The sequence below is a fragment of the Acomys minous genome (assembly GCF_964271855.1).
Source record: "Acomys minous genome assembly, chromosome: 13".
NCBI classification, from domain to species: domain Eukaryota; kingdom Metazoa; phylum Chordata; class Mammalia; order Rodentia; family Muridae; genus Acomys; species Acomys minous.
In genome coordinates, this window is record NC_140495.1 from 13213546 (window position 1) to 13232603 (window position 19058).

The 19058-nt window shown below is 41.1% G+C and overlaps 1 protein-coding gene across 8 annotated transcripts in view; it reads right to left on the reverse strand.

Annotated features, from left to right (window-relative positions):
• The window catches only part of SETD2 (SET domain containing 2, histone lysine methyltransferase), a 95756-nt gene that overhangs the window by 21416 nt on the left and 55282 nt on the right, over window positions 1-19058 (reverse strand). For 7 of the 8 annotated variants that reach the window (XR_014773594.1, XM_084752550.1, XM_084752553.1 and 4 more), the window contains 5 exons: window positions 16511-16559; window positions 14141-14321; window positions 10736-11405; window positions 6578-6712; window positions 379-518 (listed from right to left, as the gene is read on the reverse strand). Coding sequence is in view for 6 of the 8 variants with exons in the window: in XM_084752550.1 (XP_084608676.1) it covers window positions 379-518; window positions 6578-6712; window positions 10736-11405; window positions 14141-14321; window positions 16511-16559 (1175 nt within the window). In the remaining 2 variants the exon portion in view is untranslated. Of the gene's footprint in view, window positions 1-378; window positions 519-6577; window positions 6713-10735; window positions 11406-14140; window positions 14322-16510; window positions 16560-19058 lie in introns of those variants that run through there. The other variant, XR_014773595.1, reaches the window with a different exon arrangement.

Here is a 19058-nt window from a genome sequence, read left to right on the forward strand (position 1 = left end):
GTTCAGTGCATAAGCAAGAGAATCTGAGGTTCAATCCTAAGAATCCACATAAAAAGCTGGGCCTAGTGACATAGTTTGGAACCCCAAGACTTAGGGGAATAAGTGGCCGGTGGATCTCTTCATGATATCCAACACAGCCTAATCATCAAGCCTCAAATGCCAGAGAGATAAGAGTCTTAGAAGCAAAGCAAAATAAAGCACAAGGGGGATTATTCCTGGGGAATACCAACTTAGACTGACCACGTGATCTGGCGCATACCCCTACTTCCCTGCCCACATCGGATTCTAGAAATTCAGTAGTCCACAACTATCAGACCTCAGGCTGGCAGCACAACTGACCAAGTAAAGAGGATGTGGGATACCCAGCAAAGCTCTTACCTTGTGATTACATGGTAGTAATAGATCTTCCCTTCAGGGTCTCGGGCTGTCTTCCAGTTGGGAGGTAAAACAATGGTTTTTGGTTTTGGAGGGGAAGGAGGTGGCAGATCCAGTAGATTATTTGTTACAACCATTTCAGGCTAAAAAATATATAAATACATTTTTGATCAGTGATATTTCTTTCAATATGTCACAATAGGACAAAATGTCCACTAGAGCACTATAAAAAGTGTACATCTTGTCTCCATTTAAAAAGATAAAGGAAACGTGCACTATGGGAAATAGCTAACAAGACAATACATGTGAAGACCCTTAGGGACCTCCCCAAGACACAACTGAAGGTATCACATGTCAAAGATATATAATAGCTCATCATATCTAGAACAATGTTTACCAGTTTTAATACAAACCAACAAGCAGCGACAAAAAAAGCCAGTACTAATGGCATAGATCTCCAGGATATTGGGGCTCAGTGGTAAAGAGCACTTGTTTTTCTTGCAAAAAAACCCAAAAAACTGGGTTTCATGTCCAGTCCCCACATAGCAGCTAACAACTTTCCAGACAGGATATCTGATGCCTTTTTTAAAATAAAGATTTATTTATTATATATACAGTATTCCCCCTGCATGTATGCCTGCACATCAGAAGAGGACATTCATTATAGATGGTAGCTCATCACATGAGCCACCATGTGGGTGCTGGGAATTGAACTCAGGATCCCTGGAACAACAGACAGTGCTCTTAACTGCTGAGCCATCTCTCCAGCCTTTCTTTTCTCTTTCTTCCTTTTTTTTTTAAAATTAATTTATTCACATTACATCTCAACAGTTATCCCATCCCTTGTATCCTCCCATTCCTCCCATTTTCCCCTTACTCCCCTCCCCTATGACTGTGACTGAGAGGTACTTCTATGTTCATAGGGTATCAAGTTTCTTCTTCCTCTCTCTCTCTCTCTCTCTCTCTCTCTCTCTCTCTCTCTCTCTCTCTCTCTCTCTCTCTTTTTCTTATGCTTTCTTGTAATCTATGTAGCACCAGACACAGACATACATACAGACAGACACTAGCTAAACACCCATACACTAAAATAAAAATAGTTGTGTGTGTGTGTGGTGATGCATACCTAATGGTCCCAGTACCCTGGAGGGAAAGGCAGGTGGATCTGAGTTCTTGGCTTGGCCAGACTGGTCTAAAGAGTAAGTTCCAGGGACAGCCACGGTTACACAGAGAAACCCTGTCTAAATAAAAACCGAAGGGGGGGGGTAAAAACAAAAGAAAAGAAAGAAAGGAAAGGAAAGGGGGAAAACCCCAAAACTTTGAGAGATTGACTAGATGGCTGGGTTTCAGGCAAGCCTATATCATTAAAAAGGAGCCTGGGGGCTGGAGAGATGGCTCAGTGGTTAAGAATGCCGCCTGCTCTTCCAGAGGTCCTGAGTTCAATTCCCAGCAACCACATGGTGGCTCACAACCATCTATAATGTAATCTGATACCCTCTTCTGCAGATAAAGCACTCATATGCAATAAATAAAATGAATAAATCTTTAAAAAAAAAAAAAAAAGGAGCCCGGAAGAAGAATGGTAACAATTTATCCATTCTATGTTTTCTGTTTTTCTTAAATATTTATGAAATTTCAGCTATTACCCATAGTTTTTCATAACTACACTTTTAACCTTAGAGCCATCTCTCCAACAATGCTACACTTTCAAAAACCTAATCACCATAACAAAGCAAAGTGTTTCCCCAAAATTCATGTTTTGAAGCCCTAATGTCATTGTGACCTTAGTGGGAGACAAAGCCCTTATAGAGGTAATTAAGGTTCAACGAGGTCAAGAGCACCTATGAAAAACAACATGAAGACAGAGGAAGCCTGTAGAGAAGAGAGTATGTCAGGACACTTCTCCAAGTCCTTTTAGAAAGACCTCAGGAAAAATCAACTTTGCCATCGTCACCTTTATTATAGACGTTCAGTTTCCAGAACTGTTAAAAATAAAATTCTGTTTAAACCACCATGTGTATAGTATTTTGCAATTTTGCCTTAAGAAATTAATAAAACCATTTATTTGAATATATTTTTCAATGTTTCTTCTATATAAACAATTAATGAAAAATAATTGTTTTGCTTTATCTTTGCTTCAGCTGTTAAAGAAGCACCAGAGACTCCAGACTGAGATGAAATGCTTTTACTTTCGACAATCATGGATTTTTGAACATTCCTAGTTTGTCCATTCTTTAGTTTATCCCTTCTCAACTTAGTGTAGTCTAAGGTTTGGACCCAGTTTAACACTTATTTCCTTAATTCTTATGGGTCTATGTAGTCAAGTAAAATTACCTTTTCCCTTTAAGCATCTGTGTTCCTTAAGATTACTCCAAATAATTACTATTAAATTATTAATCCTTCCCCTAGCTAGAAACAGTTCTGTCCTTCCTCAAATTGAATCCTTAAATATCTATATATATATTTTTTCTTTTTGAGACAAGGAATGACCTAGAACTCACTACATATCTCAGACAGGAGTAAAACTCATGTGAACTCTCGGGTCTAATCTTCCAAGTACTAGAACAAGCCACCTCATTAAGTTTACCAGTGTTTTTAATGACACTAGACTTTGACTACTTTGAATATGATTGAAAGTGTGGTGGCCTGAATATGAATGGTCTCCACAGGCTCATGTATTCGACTGCTTAGTGACCAGAGAGTGACACTATTTGAAAAGGATTACTGGGGGAAGTTCGCCACCAGGGGGGTGGGGTAGGTTCTGAGGTGTTTCCCTCAGCCTGTGGATCTAAGCTACTGTTCCAGCAGCACGCGTGCCACAGTGTTCTCTGCCATAGTGGTAATAGACTAAACCTCTGAAACTGTAAGCAAGCCTGATATCTTACAGGCCATTCTGCTGGCCTGCCCTCAGGGACCTGGCAATTGCTTACATTATAACCTGTCACTGCCACCAAGTGAGACAGGTGTGTGCAGCTGCTAAAAGGACCGTCCTCAGGTGGCGCACACCTTTACTCCCAGCACTTGGGAGGCAGAGGTAGACAGATCTCTGTCAGTTTGAGGCCAGCCTAGTCTATAAAGTGAGTTCAAGATGGCTAGGGATAGACAGAGAAACCCTGTCTCGAAACTGCCCCCCTCCACATCTCCCCTCCAAAATAAATAAATAAATAAATAAATAAATAAATAAATTTTTAAAAGTTTTTAAAAATAAAGAAAAGGACAGCCCTCACGGCTGTGTTCCCATCTGTCTGTCTGTCTGTCCACTTGTCTGCCTTTATCCCTTCTCCAGGTCCTCACTCCTCTCCCTTCCCCCAACAAAGCTACTTTTCCAGATCTGTTGCATGGTATAATTTCTCAGGGGCACACCTTTGCATGGGTCCACCATGGTATCCCTTACTGCATTTTATTTCTCTCTTTTTTTATGTGTCCAGTGCTCTGCCTGCACGTACACCTGAAGGCCAGAAGAGGGCATCAGAGCACATTACAGATGGTTGTACCACCATGTGGTTGCTGGGAACTGAACTCAGGACCTTTGGAAGAGCAGGCGGCGCCCTTAAGCATCGAGCCATCTCTCCAGCCCCCTCTGCATTATATTTCATAACAAAGCTTCCAATTAAATGCTTGGTTATGGTATCTCTTTGTAGCAATGCTAAGATAAGTTGGTACCAGGAGCAGGCTACTGCTGTGACAGGCCTGACCACGCTGCTTGTTGGTGGACTGTGGACTCTGGATTAGGAAAGTAGTTGAGGCCAGGCTTGGTGGCTCACGCCTTTACTCCCAGGATTGCAGTGAGTTCGAGAAAAGCCTGGTCTACAAAGTGAGTCAGGACAGCCAATGCTACACAGAGGAACCCTGTCTCAGAAAACCAAAAAGAAAATTTAAAAAGCAGTTGAATGTTTTAAGCAGGAAGCATAAAAGACAGTGATGCTGAAAGCAATGCAGATTATGAGTGCCCTGTTCAAGAGGTTTCAGAGAAGAATATTAGTAAGTGATAATTCTTGTTTGTTTTTTTTTTTTTTTTTAAGATTTATTTATTTATTTTATGTATATGAGTACTATATCTGTATGTATGCCAGCATCCAGAAGAGGGCGTCAGATCTCATTATAGATGGTTGTCAGCCATTATATGGTTGCTGGGAATTGAACTCAGGACCTCTGGAAGAGCAGCCAGTGCTCTTAACCTCTGAGCCATCTCTCCAACCCGGGGGGTGGCGTGGGGGTGTGGTTACTTTTTACATTGCCCTAAAAATCTCCTTAGGCTAAATTGAAGAATTTTGGATCAAAGGCCTTCAAAGAGAGCTCAAGACAGCCTTGTACTGACTGTGATGTCTGGTTTTTCGTAGCCACTCGTATGCAGAGATCTATAATGAAAAGGACAAAGAGAAATACAAAATGTACAGCTTAAGGAGAAAGGAGCAACAGGAAGTAGGATGGAGCTAAGTAAGCACACAAGGAGATAGGCAGCAGACCTTGGCAGACTCCACTTTAGAGGCAAGGACAAGAGAAGGGGGTGTGCAACCTCCCTCTGCAGCTCGTTTCAAGGGTGTCCCTGTTATGGCGGCCTGCAGATGCTATTCCATGAAGGTGTGAAGGTGAAGCCTGGGTTGTACTGCAGATCCTGCCAAGGAAAGCTAAAGACTGGGTGTGGAGCTGGCGCGCGCGCGCGCGCGCACACACACACACACACACACACACACACACACACACACACGGAAGTGTGCTGCAGCCAACAAATCTGAAAGGAGTTCAACATCTTAAGAGTACTCTGACAGAATTTGGAATTTGCTTGGCTGGTTTTCAGTCTAGGTCTCACTCTGGTCCAGTACTTTCTCATTATGTTCCCTTTCCTCCTTTTGAAATGGTAATGTATATCCTGTGCCACTGTATGTTGAAAGTATGTGCTAGCATTTTGCTTTTTACGGTTAAGATATTCCCTTGAGGGCTGGAGAGGTGGCTCAGGGGTTCCAGAGGTCCTGATCTCAATTCCCAACAACCACGTGGTGGCTCACAACCATCTATAATGTGATCTGGTGCCCTCTTCTGGTATGCAGGCCTACATATAAGTAGAATATTGTTTATGTTGGTATAATGTTCTTGTGGATAGTGGACAATTTATCCTTGTTTATTCAAATGCTGATTTCTCTATCCCACTCTCTGGCTTCAACCCAGACACTGAATTGTGATGTTTATTCTAAGTATCTCCTGTGTTAAGTTTACACAAACATGTCACTCCTTGTTTTCTGTATTGCCAATAAAAACCAACTAGCCAACGCTGAGCAATAACAAAGAATAAGGTTATTCTAGTCCAGTAAGGGGAGGAGAAAGAACAGGAAGGACAGGAGAGATACACCTGGGGAGGACCGGGAAGCACCAGGAGGAATGAGCTGGACCTGGGATATGAATAAAAAGCAAGTATAAAATGGGAAATTGGAATGGGAGGGAGCTATACTAGGTTGGAGGTTTAATTAGGCTATCGGCTAATTAAATAGATCCTAGTCTCTCTGTGTGGTTATTTTGGTAAGGAGTAATTGCTGTATTCACTAAAATAATAATTCATTATTAAATATGAATAATCATTCAACATTCTAATACTCAGTAATTATAAATAGACAGCCCAAGAAACGAGAAACTGAAATGTTGTTATTGTATGTATATAATGTGTGTGAGTGCAGACATGTGCGTGCCATCACATGGTGGGGAGAGTGGGGTAGATTACTGTGTGAACTAGCTATCCCCTTCCACCTTTACAAAAGTTCTGGGGATCAGCCTTGTCGGGCCTACATAGTAAAGACATTTCTACCTCACTGGCCCCAAAATTAGTTCTTTTAACACAGAATCTTGACTATGACACCCAATTTGCTGGTCAACTCACCTCTGTAGCCCAGGCTGGTCTTGAACTCATAACCCTCCTACCTCCAGAGTACTGGGATTACAGGTATATACCATAATTCCCTGGCTGTGTCTAGAAAAACTATTACATTAAAAGTTGATAATATATAAAAATATAAAATTATTCAAGGTAGATAACAAAAAGGATCCTAGCCAATACATGTGGCTGTAATTTCACAGAATATGTGACTTCATGCTATCCAGGTAAAAATTAGTGGCTACATCAATTACAAAGAATATTGAAAAAAAATTTTTTTGGGGGGGAGTAAGGACAAGATATATAGTCAATGAGAGGGTTAACAAAGGAAACATTTCTTACTGGCTGTAAGGACTGGGGCTGCCCTGGTGCAACTATTGTGGTCACGGCTGCAGTTGGCTGTACCACCACTCCTTGTGGGTGAGCTGTGAAAATCTGCTGTCCCTGGATATATTGAAGACTTGGCTGAGCATAACTCTAAAAGACAAAATGAACAAAGTTATAATTTTTATTTCTCTGGATCATCCTATGCAAGGCAGTAACTGACTTCCAATATGACACAAACTTAAACAGGTATACATCCCCCTTTAGAAAAGATACTTATTATACATATGTACATCTGGGTTCTGTTTCAAACATGAAAGGGTTTTGTTGTTGTTTTGGTTGTTGTTTGTTTTTTGAGACACAGTTTCACTATGTATTGCTGGCAAGCCTCCAACTCAGAAAGATCCTGCTGCCTCTGCCTCCTGAGTGCTGGGAATAAAGATGTATATCACCAAATAATTTACTTTAATTTCACATCAGTGTATTTAGCACAAAAGTAATTAAATACAAAAAACCCCACTTTTTTGTTGTTGTTTACAGAAACTGTCCATCTCTCATGAAAACTAGAATGGTGAGAGCTGCCCAAGGGATTTAAATTCCACCACCCCACGCACACAGTGTCAAAGGCACAGTCAGTCAGTCAGTCTTTTTCTCTCTTTCTCACATACACACACATCTGTACATTCTGGGTTTGTTGTTGTTGTTGTTATTGTTGTTTTGTTTTTAAGTACCCTCCAACTTTTTTTTCCCTTATAGCTCAGATTGGCTTTGAACTCAATCCTTCTGCCTGTTTTATAAGGCTTGCAATTTTAAGCACATACCACCATATACAGCTTTACTGGGGTCCTCTGTTACCAACTAGTCACAATTAACAGTAAACAGAATAATTCACAGAATAAAATAATCATCAAATAATAAAAACTCAATTCTTGTTTTTAAACTTTTGGCAATCTATAATAAAACTCCTACAAAAATCGCAGAATGAACCTATAAATTTTCATGTGCAGGGTTTTACATGAGGAATGACCTTCCACCTCTCAATCAGATGCAGATATTTGTTCACACCTAAAGTCTCATAAGAGCCAAGCTGTGGTGGTGCACCCCTTTCCCAGCACTCAGGAGGCAGAGGCAGGTGGATCTCTGAACATTAAAAAGGGTCATATTCATAGGAATTCATCTAACTTCTAAGAGATATTATAATCCTCAAGTAGTATCAAAGTTATTAAAGCTATCTTAAATATCCAAATTTATAGCTTAACTCCTCCACTTAGGAGCAAAGAAGAAAACGTGGATTCCCTTGAGATGGTGCTCAGTCATATCCCCATATATATTATTCTCCACCTCTTTGTAAATATGAATTGAACCCAAACCTTCTGTGAACAGAATGTGATATTGGATATAACCTGACATTTAAAATTACAGGTTAATAATAGGAAACTGAACTTTCTTTTTGTTTTTTGAGCCAAGGTTTCTCTGTGTAGTGCTGGCTGTCCTGAAACTCTGTAGACCAGGGTGGCCTTGAACTCAGGAGACATTCCTGCTTCTGCCTCTTGAGTGCTGGGATTACAGGCATGTGCCACCACACCCAGCTTGAACATTCAATGAGAAACTACTTCCTGATGTCACAATAAGAGGGTACAAGACCCAAGAAGAGACTTGATACCCTATGAGCATATACAGGGGGAAGAAGTCCCCCTCAGTCATAGTCATAGGGGAGGGGAGTAAGGGGAAAATGGTAGGAAGGGAGGAATGGGAGGATACAAGGGAGGGGATAACCATTGAGATGTAATATGAATAAATTAAGAAAATAAAATTAAAAAAACAAAACAAAAAACATTGTGACCACTAAAAAAAAAGAGGGTACATGACGTCAGGTTGGGCTCAGATCCCAAACCAGAGTAAAACAGGAAATATGCTATCAAAAAGACTTTTTAAAGCTTCATATAGCCAGGCGTGGTGGCATAGGTATTTAATCCCAGCACTTGGGAGGCAGAGGCAGGAGGATCACTGTGAGTTTGAGGCCACCCTGGTCTACAAAGTGAGTCTAGGACAGCCAAGGCTAACATAGAGAAACCCTGTCTTGGGGGGGGGGGGAGCTTCCTATAAACCCAGATAATAATCAGTGGTAGAACGCATATTTGAAATACATTACACTCTGGGATCACTTCCCAGCACTAAAAGGAGGTGGGGAGGTTACATGTCATGCAACCAAGCCTGGCTGACAGCTTGCTTCTTGTATTTGGGGAAGTTAAACATACAGGGGAAACACAATTATTCTGCTCTATTTCAAGAAGAGAAAATTGATGAGTAACATTTTATTAAAGGAAATATTTCAAAGAAAGCATGGAGCAGAGGTGCAGGTCTGTGATCCCAGCTCTTGGGAGGCAGAGGCAGGTGGATCTCGAGTTCAAGGCCAGTCTGGTCTATAGAGTGAGTCCGGGACAGCTAGGACTGTTACACAGAGAAACCCTGACTTGAAAAAGCAAAGAAAATATTTTGAGGCACTGAAGTGTTCTCGTCCAAGTTTGTTACACTAAATCACTCATGTACACCTGCAGGTCAGAAGAAAGCATCAGATCTCATTAAAGATGGTTGCAAGCCACCATGTGGTTGCTGGGAATTGAACCCAGGCCTCTGGAAAAGGAGGCAGTGCCTTAACCGCTGAGCCATCTATCTCTCCAGTCCAGCAACAATTTTTTTCCAAATGCCATACTAAATACAAACCATAAGTTTACTACAAATTTAATTTTTGCATGTCACACATTGTATCATCAAGAGTATCCACAACTTGTAACTCTCAGTATTCCGTATGTTGTTATGGTTCAAAAACAGGATTTGAACATCATAGACTTTAAGGCCATTTACTAGAGATTCTATTTGTGGCCTAGATAACAGTAGATGAACACGACCTAGCTGTACTCCATAGACATTAAATTAATACTTCCTTCAGCAGTAAAGTAACTGAATAATAAGTATGACCAAGGGGCTGGAGAGATGGCTCAGCAGTTAAGAGCACTGACTGCTCCTCCAAAGGACCCGGTTCAATTCCCAGCACCCACATGGCAGCTCACAACTGTCTGTAACTCCAAGATCTGACACCTTCACAAAGGCACATGAAGGCAAAACACTGATGCACATAAAATAAAAATAAATAATAAAAAAAAATAGCTATGACTAAAGTTTTTGAAATTCATCATTACTACCTACCATCTTAGGCAAAAAAAATTAAATTATTTTAAGGCATTCTGCCATTTTACAGATGAGGAAATGAAGACTCAATAATAGATGCGTCTTCTCCAAAAATAAAGTAAATGATAGTTAGGATTCAAAATAAACTCTAACAACCATGCTACACGTTTCTCATTACCCAAATCCTTACATCAGCTCTGACCAACTAATTTCATAGAGAGTAGAAGAGAAGCCATTTGTCTACTACCTAGGATATGCAAAGTAGCTGGGCAGTAGTGGCAGATGCTTTTACTCCCAGAATTTAGGAGGCGGAGGCAGGTGGATTTCTGACTTTGAAGCCAGCCTGGTCTATAGATAAGAGTTCCAGGACAGCCAGGGAAGCCTAAACCAAACCAAACAAAGGACATGTAAAGTAAACTAGGTCAGTAGTTATTTCCCTTCTAGATTATACTGGTCAAGCCTTCATCCAGTGATTACCACCACCTGGTAAGCACCTCTCTGTGATGAACAGAGTACAGCACAGTAACAGGAACTGTGAGTAGTCCTACTGGGAAGCCCTGGTTTGAATAAGTGCAAAGAATCTCCCATTCTCAATCCAGCCTTCAGATGACTACAGTCCTAGAAAATAGCGTGGCTGTAATTTTAAGGGCTGTGATCCAGACTACCCAAGGTGAGTTGCTTCTAAACTCCTTACTCATGGAAACTGTAACATATATTGTCTTAAGATGTCAGGAGTCCCCAGCCCAAGCCAACATTTTACATAGTAGACAACCGATGCAGTCGCAATGGATCCAAGGTCTAGGGCTATAATGTAGTGGGAAACGTGTGCTGAGCTTCATCCCTAGTACCAAGAGACAAACAAAATACTCAACCACAGGACTTCTTCCTTCCTAGCAGATTAACTAGCATCTCAAGTGAAATCAGGTTATGAACAGGATTTCTTATAGCATGGCATTAACAGACTTTAAAATACAAAAGAGAGGTTACCTGCACAATTGGAGGAGTTGTCTGTGAATAAGGAGATGTCACACCATAGACAGTTGAACATGTTTGTCCTTGATAATATATGGTTGCTTGAGATTGTGCAGGAGAATACTGGGGCTGTACACTGACAGACTGTTGGTTTGAATCCCAGACACTGTAATTTTGTCCTTGGACTGTGCCTGGAGCTTGTACTGGCATTACAGGAACGTTGGAGTCTTGGTGTACTACACTTTCATTCTGAGCCACATATTGTGAACTAGAAACTTCCACAGAGGCTGCCACATGTGGCACCACTGGCACTGATGGAGGGGCAGCAAGGGATTCTGTAGAATGTCCTACCAAGGGCTGAGCATGCTCATAAGGAGCAGGAGAGCATACAGGGTCCATACTAGGTGTGGGCAGAAGCACCTTTCCAGCATTAGGGTTGCTGGGATCCACGTAGGCTTGCATGGGATAACCTGGTGGATAGCCAGCAAAGGGGTGATGAGAGGCATTATATCCCAAAGAGTCAAAAGGTAGCGGTGATGTCATTCCCAAGTTCTGCATCTGTTGCTGTTGCTTCTGAGCCTCCCTCTGTGCTACTTCTTGTTCAAACAACTTCCTGCGCTCCTCTGTAGAAAGTTTATTTCGGTCTTTAATTCGTACTTTCTTTTTAGAAGTTGGAGTATCATATCTACAAAGAAAACAATACTACAAAAGGTTACCAAATCACTGACATAATCAAGACACTTATAAAACAGTAAACCAATTATGAAGAAACCACTAACCACATCAAATCTAATTTGGCATTGCCTAAAAGTCACACTGAAAACTAGTTAATGAGGGTTGTTATTGGGGGCTTGCTTAAATTCAATATCCAGAGGGCTGGAGAGATGGTTCAGTGGTTAAGAGCACTGTCTGTTCTTCTAAAGGACCCAGGTTCAATTCAAAGCACCTGCATGGCAGCTCACAACTGTCTGTAACTCCAGTTCCAAGGGATCTGACACTGTCACACTAATGCACATAAAATAAAATTAAATAAATTATTTAAATTCAATATCCAGCATTGCAAACAAAACAAGAAAGCTGGAAAGATGGCTCGACAGTCAAGAGCCTGTACTGTTCTTGTTGATGGCTGCAGTTCAGTTCCCAGAAGCCGTATCAGGTAGTTCACAATGGCCCATTGTAAGTTTTGGTATCTTTAAATTTTTAGTTATGTTTACTGGTTATGGTAAACATGTTTTTGTTTCAATCCCAGGAGTGGGATATGGGGCTGATTCAGATTGTCCACACCAGCAAACTATTTGCTTCACGCAGGCTCTGAGAGGGGCTCTCTGCCAGCTGCAGATAGTTAAATTCTGAGGACTCTGGAGAGGGAATAAATGCTAGTGGCAGATCCAAGGAAGAATAATGCTGGTGCCTGCCCCTGCTGCCCCTGGCTGCTGCTGCTGCAGGCTACTGAGAAGTTGGAGATATCCTGAAATGAAGATATAACTTGCCCCAAGGAACCCAACGACCCTAGCCAGCAGGAATTAGCCAGAGAGAACTCCTCCTGCTCTCCCCACTTTCTTTTTCTCCTACCTGGTGTTGGGGGTGTTAAAAGGGACTGGGGAGGAAAAGGGAGAAAGAGGCATTAAGAAATCCTAATAAAACAGTTTATAAAAAGTGTGCCTAAAGCCCACAACTCATGAGCATCCAATACTTCTGAACTCTGAAGACATATGCGCACATGCCTGTGCGCATACAGACACACATTTTAAAAATAAATGTTGTTTTGTTTTTCGAGACAGGGTTTCTTTCTGTAGTCCTGGCTGTCCTGGACTGGCTTTGCAGACTATCTGGCCTGGAACTCACTGAGATCTCCCTATCTCTGCCTCCCAAGTGCTGGGATTAAAGGTGTGTACCACCATGCCTGCCTTTATAAATGATTCTTTAAAATACATTGGGCTGGAGAATATAACTCACTGGCAAGGTGTGTATCCACTGTATACAAAGCCTTGTGCTCAATCCCCAGATGCCATAAAACAAAAAGTAAGGCACCAGGCACCTAGAAGAGAAGCCCCAGGAATTCTAACACTTTAATAATTCCATTTCTATTCTCAGAGTTTAGATGCCTGAATTAGTGATACAATTTTCCTATTCTTCCTTAGGGTTGAAGCAACTTATATAACCATAAATCCAGAAATGTTTAAACACATGATAAAACCTATTTCTTTGTAAATAAATGAAGAAGAAAAGAAAAAGTGACATGAGTCAAGAAACAGTCCAACATGCTGTTCAGCAGGAGTATCTGAGCCTGACCTCAACACCCACACAAAAACCAGTCAGCATAGTAGCTAACACCAGTCATCCTAGAACTCAGGATGTTAAGACAGAACAACTGCTCTACTTTAGGCTAAGTATGGCAGCACAGCAAGATCCTATCAAAGACAAGTGAACAAATAAAAAACTCACCAGCAAGATTGTATACTTATATATCTAGAAGATACTAATTTGAAAGGCCAGTGTGTGTGTGTGTGTGTGTGTGTGCGCGCGCGCGCGCCTATCTTTTGAAACAAGGTCTCACTATTTAACCCTGGCTAGTCTGAAACTTGCTATGTAGACAAAGCTGACTCTGAACTTTCAATAATCCTACTTCCATCACTTAAATGCTGGGATTATATAGCTATATGCTACTGTGCCCAGTCTTAACTCACAGATATTTTTTTCTTTTCTTTCTTTCTTTATTTTTATTGAAGGGAGGGGGTTCTTCAAGACAGGGTTTCTCTGTGTAGCCTCGGCTCTCCTAGACTCATTTTGTAGACCAGGCTGGCCTTGAACTCACGGCGATCTGCCTGCCTCTGCCTCTTGAGTGTCCCCACATCCGCCTCCCCTTTTATATTTATATACTTATTTTATGAATCTGTGAGTGGGCATGCCACAATGCAGTTTAGAGAGTCAGGAGACAACTTGAGAGACTTAGGTATTCTTTCCTCATTTGAGTCCTGGGAAAAAACATTAGCTTGACATTAGCGTCTTTACCCACTGAGTTATCTTGGTGGCCCCATTAAAAAAAAAAAACTCTTTGAAAGTTTTATGCATATATACCATGAATTTTAGTTGTGCACGCTCCCATTTCTGACATCTTTCTCCATCTAAAAACCCTTCTTTAAAAAATTCTATCCTATCCTACCCTATTCATTTAATGTGCAAGTGGTGTGTGTATGGTGCACAGCATAAACATGGACGTTACAGGACAGCCTGCCAAGAGGTGACTCCCCTTCTTACCACGTGGGTCCCAGGGATTAAACTCAGGGCCACCAGGTTTGGCAGCAAGCTGCTTTACCTGAGCCACCTCACTGGCTCCATTTTCATGTCTTCTTTTTTTGTTGACTTGACTTGGAAACATTTTGATTTGCCCAAATGAGAAAAAGTCGCATGGTCACTTACCTGTCATCTGGCCGTTTTGCTCCCCGCTCATATGCAGAGGAGGGTGGTGAGAGAGAGCCCCTCCGCTTCCTTTTCTCTTTGTTTTGAGTCTGCTTGTCTGGGTCTCTCTCTCTCGACCTGTTAGGGGTCTTTGGAGCTGTTTGATCTCTGAAGGAAGCAGCATCTCTCCCTCGTTCAGTTACTAGAAAGGTAAGTTTTGGGTTTTGCTTCTTCAAGTTTATTTTAGTAGGAAAACAACACATCAAGTACATAATAAAACTTCTATCCCAAAGAAATGTATGGACTCTTCATCTAGACTTGACTTTAAATTTTAAAGGTTCTAAGTTTTAGTTGTTTGACATTGAGGAATCAAAACCAAATTCATATTTCCTTATTCTAAGTCTGAGACTAAACAAAAAAGACTCCACAAACAAGATAAAGGCTGAGGTTTCTATATAAAAGGTTGTTCGTTCATGAAAAAAAATTCAAGCTCATCCTTTGCAGCTCCCCAAGGGCTCTATTATACTAGATGCTTAGAAAACATTGAAGGTAACCCTGAGATTTGCCTATAGGGCTAACTGCCTAACGTAGGTAACCCTGGACTGGTAGCTCCTAACAACTTTGCTAACAACATTGCTGCCAATGGTTCTACCAAGAAAAAAACTGCCCAGAACCATCTTATTTCTTATTAGAGTTCTTTATAGTCCCATGGAGGAAGTTTAGCTATGAAGAGAATAAACCATTAGAACTTTGGGCTGAGGGGTTAAGAGCACTGTATGCTCTTCTAAAGGACCTGGGTTCAATTCCCAGCACCCACATGGCAGCTCACACCTGTTTGTAACTCCAGTTCTAAGGGATCTGATACATTCACACTGATGCACATAAAATAAATAAATAAATAAATATATATATATATAATTTTTTAAAAGTGTAAGAGCCTATGCTCATTAAAAATAAGATAAAGGCATGGTGGCACATGCCTTTAATCCCAGCACTTAGGAGGCAGAGGCAGAGGAATCTCTGTGAGTTCCAGGCCAGCATGGTCCAAGACAGTCTTGGAAAAAAAACAAAACAAACAAAACAAAGGTAAAGGTCAACACACAACACACAGGTCTTTTCACTCTAGCAACCCTGAGTCAGTACTAGAAGGGAGGCAAGAAACCAGCCAGTGCCCCATTGAGTTCAGTGCTTTAGTTCCTTAGTTTGTTAAAACAGTGAGGCAGTAAAGTCAAGAACTAAGGCTACCATGGAACATGTGTATCTGCTGTAACAGCGATTCTGAGCTTCCTCAGTAGTCGCTGACTTCTAGTAAGTCTTCCTCCCCCCCTACCCCCCCCCCTCCGCAACCCCCCTTTTGACACAAGGTTTCTCTGTGTAACAGCCCTGGCTGTCTTGGAACTCACTCTGTAGAGCAGACTGGACTCAGACTCATAGATCTACTTGGTTCGGCCTCCCGAGTGCTGGGATTAAAAGTGCGTACCATGCCCACGCACACACACCTCCCTACATATGGGCAGCTGGAGATAAATATTCCTCCACAGACCTTTAAGAATACAGATTTAACAATGTCTACTTTGTGGCTGGAGAGATGGCTCAGTCGTTAAAGAGCACTTGCTGCTCTTACAGAAGACTCAGGTTTGATTCCTAGTACCCACATGCCATCTCACAACTACGTGTAACTGCTGTTCTAGGGAATCTGCTGCTCTTTTCTGGCCTCTGAGGGCACCAGTCACACATAGATACTACACACATATACATGCAAGCAAAACACCCATAAAGATAAAAGAATAGTTCTTTTTTTAAAAAATTGAAGGGCTGGAGAAGAGCAAGGTTTGGTTCTTAGCACCTATATAGTTGCTGACAAACACCCCTAACTGCAGTTCCAGAGGCTCCAGAACCCTCTTCTGGCCTCTGATAGGCACTAAGCAAACACACTGTAAACAGACATGCATACAGGCAAAACATTCATAGACACATCTAAAATTTAAAAAAAAATTTTTAATGTCTACTTTGAGGCCCGGGAGAAAAACTCAGTGGTGGAGTACTTGTCTAACATATGAGGAGCCCTAGATTCAATCCCAGCACTGAAGGATCAAGAAAACGAACAAACAGGGTTCTCTATTCTACAGGGTCAGATAAATGAAAGGTAAGTCACCAAAGCAAGAACACAGGCAGTATAAGAAGTATCTCCTTTGGAAAATTCACCAAGAAAGCATACAGGAGTTTGCAAACTATTACATGCTATGTTTCATTTTATGTATGTTTATATCAACAAACATATGTATGTATGTTTATATCAAAAGGAAGAACATTAAAGTTCTTTATTAGTTGACTCCTCAATTACATAAGGAATTCTTCTAAAGCTACCTGCACAAGTACTCTTCAACCTACCTGTGCTCTCCTTTTCAGTTTGACTTTTCTTTGGAATTCGATACACCTCCTGCAAAAACAAAACAAAAACCAAAATAATGAGTTAACGTGGGTTAACAGAATGCTGCTTTGAAACTGATAACATAAAGCTATGAGGAGGCGGGGAAAATACACTACAAAGAAAACAGATTGGTTGGTATTTAAGCATTTTCCAAAACCTAATACATTTGGCTTTAAATAAACAGGATCTGGCCCAAGGAATATGATTAACAGAATAAATTATATATATTTTCTCCCTCTCTCTCTGGCCCCCCCCCCTTTGGTTTTTGGAGACAGGGTTTCTCTGTGTAGCCTTGGCTGTTTTAGAACTAGTTCTGTAGACCAGGCTGGCCTCAAACTCATAGAGATCCACCTGTGAGTGCTACCACCACCTGTCTGGTTGGCTGTATTATCTCACGAGCAACATACCAAAATAAAGGATTGTGGCACTGTATTTCTAACAAGAATCTATTTCTTGAGATTTCTAACCCTTAAGATATATGTGTGTGTGTGTGTGTGTGTGTGTGTGTGTGTGTGTGTGTGTCTGTGAAAAATAAAATAGAAGTCATCTATAGTTTCTATACTGAGAACACCCATAGAACAATTGTAATGTCTCACCTACCATTCCCAATAAGAGCAGTTGTTGAGGCACACCACACTGAAACATGTCCAGACATGCCTAGACCTTAATGGTTAGCATAGATGCAGCCATTTTGCCTCCAAGTCTCCATTTTGATTATGAGGTGAAATTAAGTTCAGGTTCTCAGGCTCCGCCTGCCTGGGAGCTTGAACAGCCCTTTACTTACAATTCAATGCTTGTTGAACATTCTGCTTGAATTAATAATTTATATTCTACTTAAGCTAAACCAAAATACCTGCTATGTTTCCTTCTCCTGGAAAGGTGGAGAAAGCTGGAAAGACCAAGAGTTCCCCTACCATAAATCCTAGCCAATCAGCTTATGATGTTTTATCTAGCTACCTAGACAGAATGAACTTGAAAGTTAATTCTTCTTGCTTGGAAGGACACAATCAATGTACCTAGAGTAGAAATGATTTTTCCTGGCTGGTTGTGGTTTTGCCCTTTAAAAACTCACTTTGAAAGTGGTTCAGTGTCACAGTCTCGCTCCTGAGCCCAGATTGTGTCCCTGACTGGTCAGTCTTTAGGCAGCATTCAGTAAATTTCCATCAATCTGAGTCTGGTGTTCAAGTGATCAGTGTGTAACTAACACAGCAACTCAGTTCAACACTTTGAAGGTTACGTGTACAAAGACAATACCTGCTATTTAGTATATTTTTTCAATGTTCACTGTTGATATGGTGCTGAGGATGGAAACCATGATCCCTCGCACACCCAGGCAAGCATTCTATTACTCAACTGTGTTCCATCCCCACCACTGCCATATCCTTTGCCATGCTAGAAAAAAAAAATTAGGGTCTTTACACACACTAGGCAATTCAGTGTATTTTCCTATGGATGGAAAACCACCAAATTATCTATTAACGGCCAAATTATCAACTTTCAAAAGGTTGTGAAGGAAGGAAGTGAAGAAAGGTGTGGGGGGGGGAGGAGAGTACTATTTATTACTAGGCCATCAATACCCCCAAAATTCATCTAATACTGTACCAAAATTGATCATGAAAAATGTGAACTGTTTTTATGCCTTGAAATACATTTACCTGCTGTGTAATTTCTAAGAACATACTTTGTTGTTCTGACAATTCCACACTATTCTAGTCCACCAGGTATATATAGATGGGCACAAGTTCTTATCCAGCAATTGAGCGAAGTGCGTCAATCAATGATGAGCCTACACATTCTCAATGGTACACAAGGATACTATCTTTCCCTTTATAACAACCGTGTAATACTAACCACATACATGCTGCCTGGTTATCACTTGACCCTATGATCCAGTTTTACAAAGGTACTCCAAGAAAATTAAATTCATTTCAACTATAATCTAGTAGCATTTGGGAGAAACGAAAAACAGTCCACATGTTACACAAATGAAGATTCAAGATGAAATATTCAAGAGGGGCATGGTGGCACATGCCTTTAATCCTAGCACTTAGGAGGCAGAGGCTGGCCGATCTTTGTGAGTTAAAGGCCTGCCTAGTCTAAATAGTAAGTTCCAGAACAGCCAGAGCTACATAGTGAAACTGTATCTTTAAAAAGAAAAAGAAGGCGTGTGTGGTGGCCCACGCCCTTAATCTCAGCACTTGGGAAGCAGAGGCAGGCAGATTGCTGTGAGTTTGAGGCCAGCCTGGTCTACAAAGTGAGTCCAGGACAGCCAAGGCTACACAGAGAAACCCTGTCTCAAGGGAGGGAGGGAGGGAGGAAGAAAGAAAGAAAGAAAGAAACAAACAAACAAACAAAGATACAGAGAAAGGAACAGACATCTCTCCAATAAAATAGGCACACAATAGATAATTTTACCTGTGCACGTATCCTATGTACGATGTGTCACTCTTAACTGCTTCACATGTATTATCTAATTTGAGCTTCAAAATACACCTCTGGGGTAAAGGA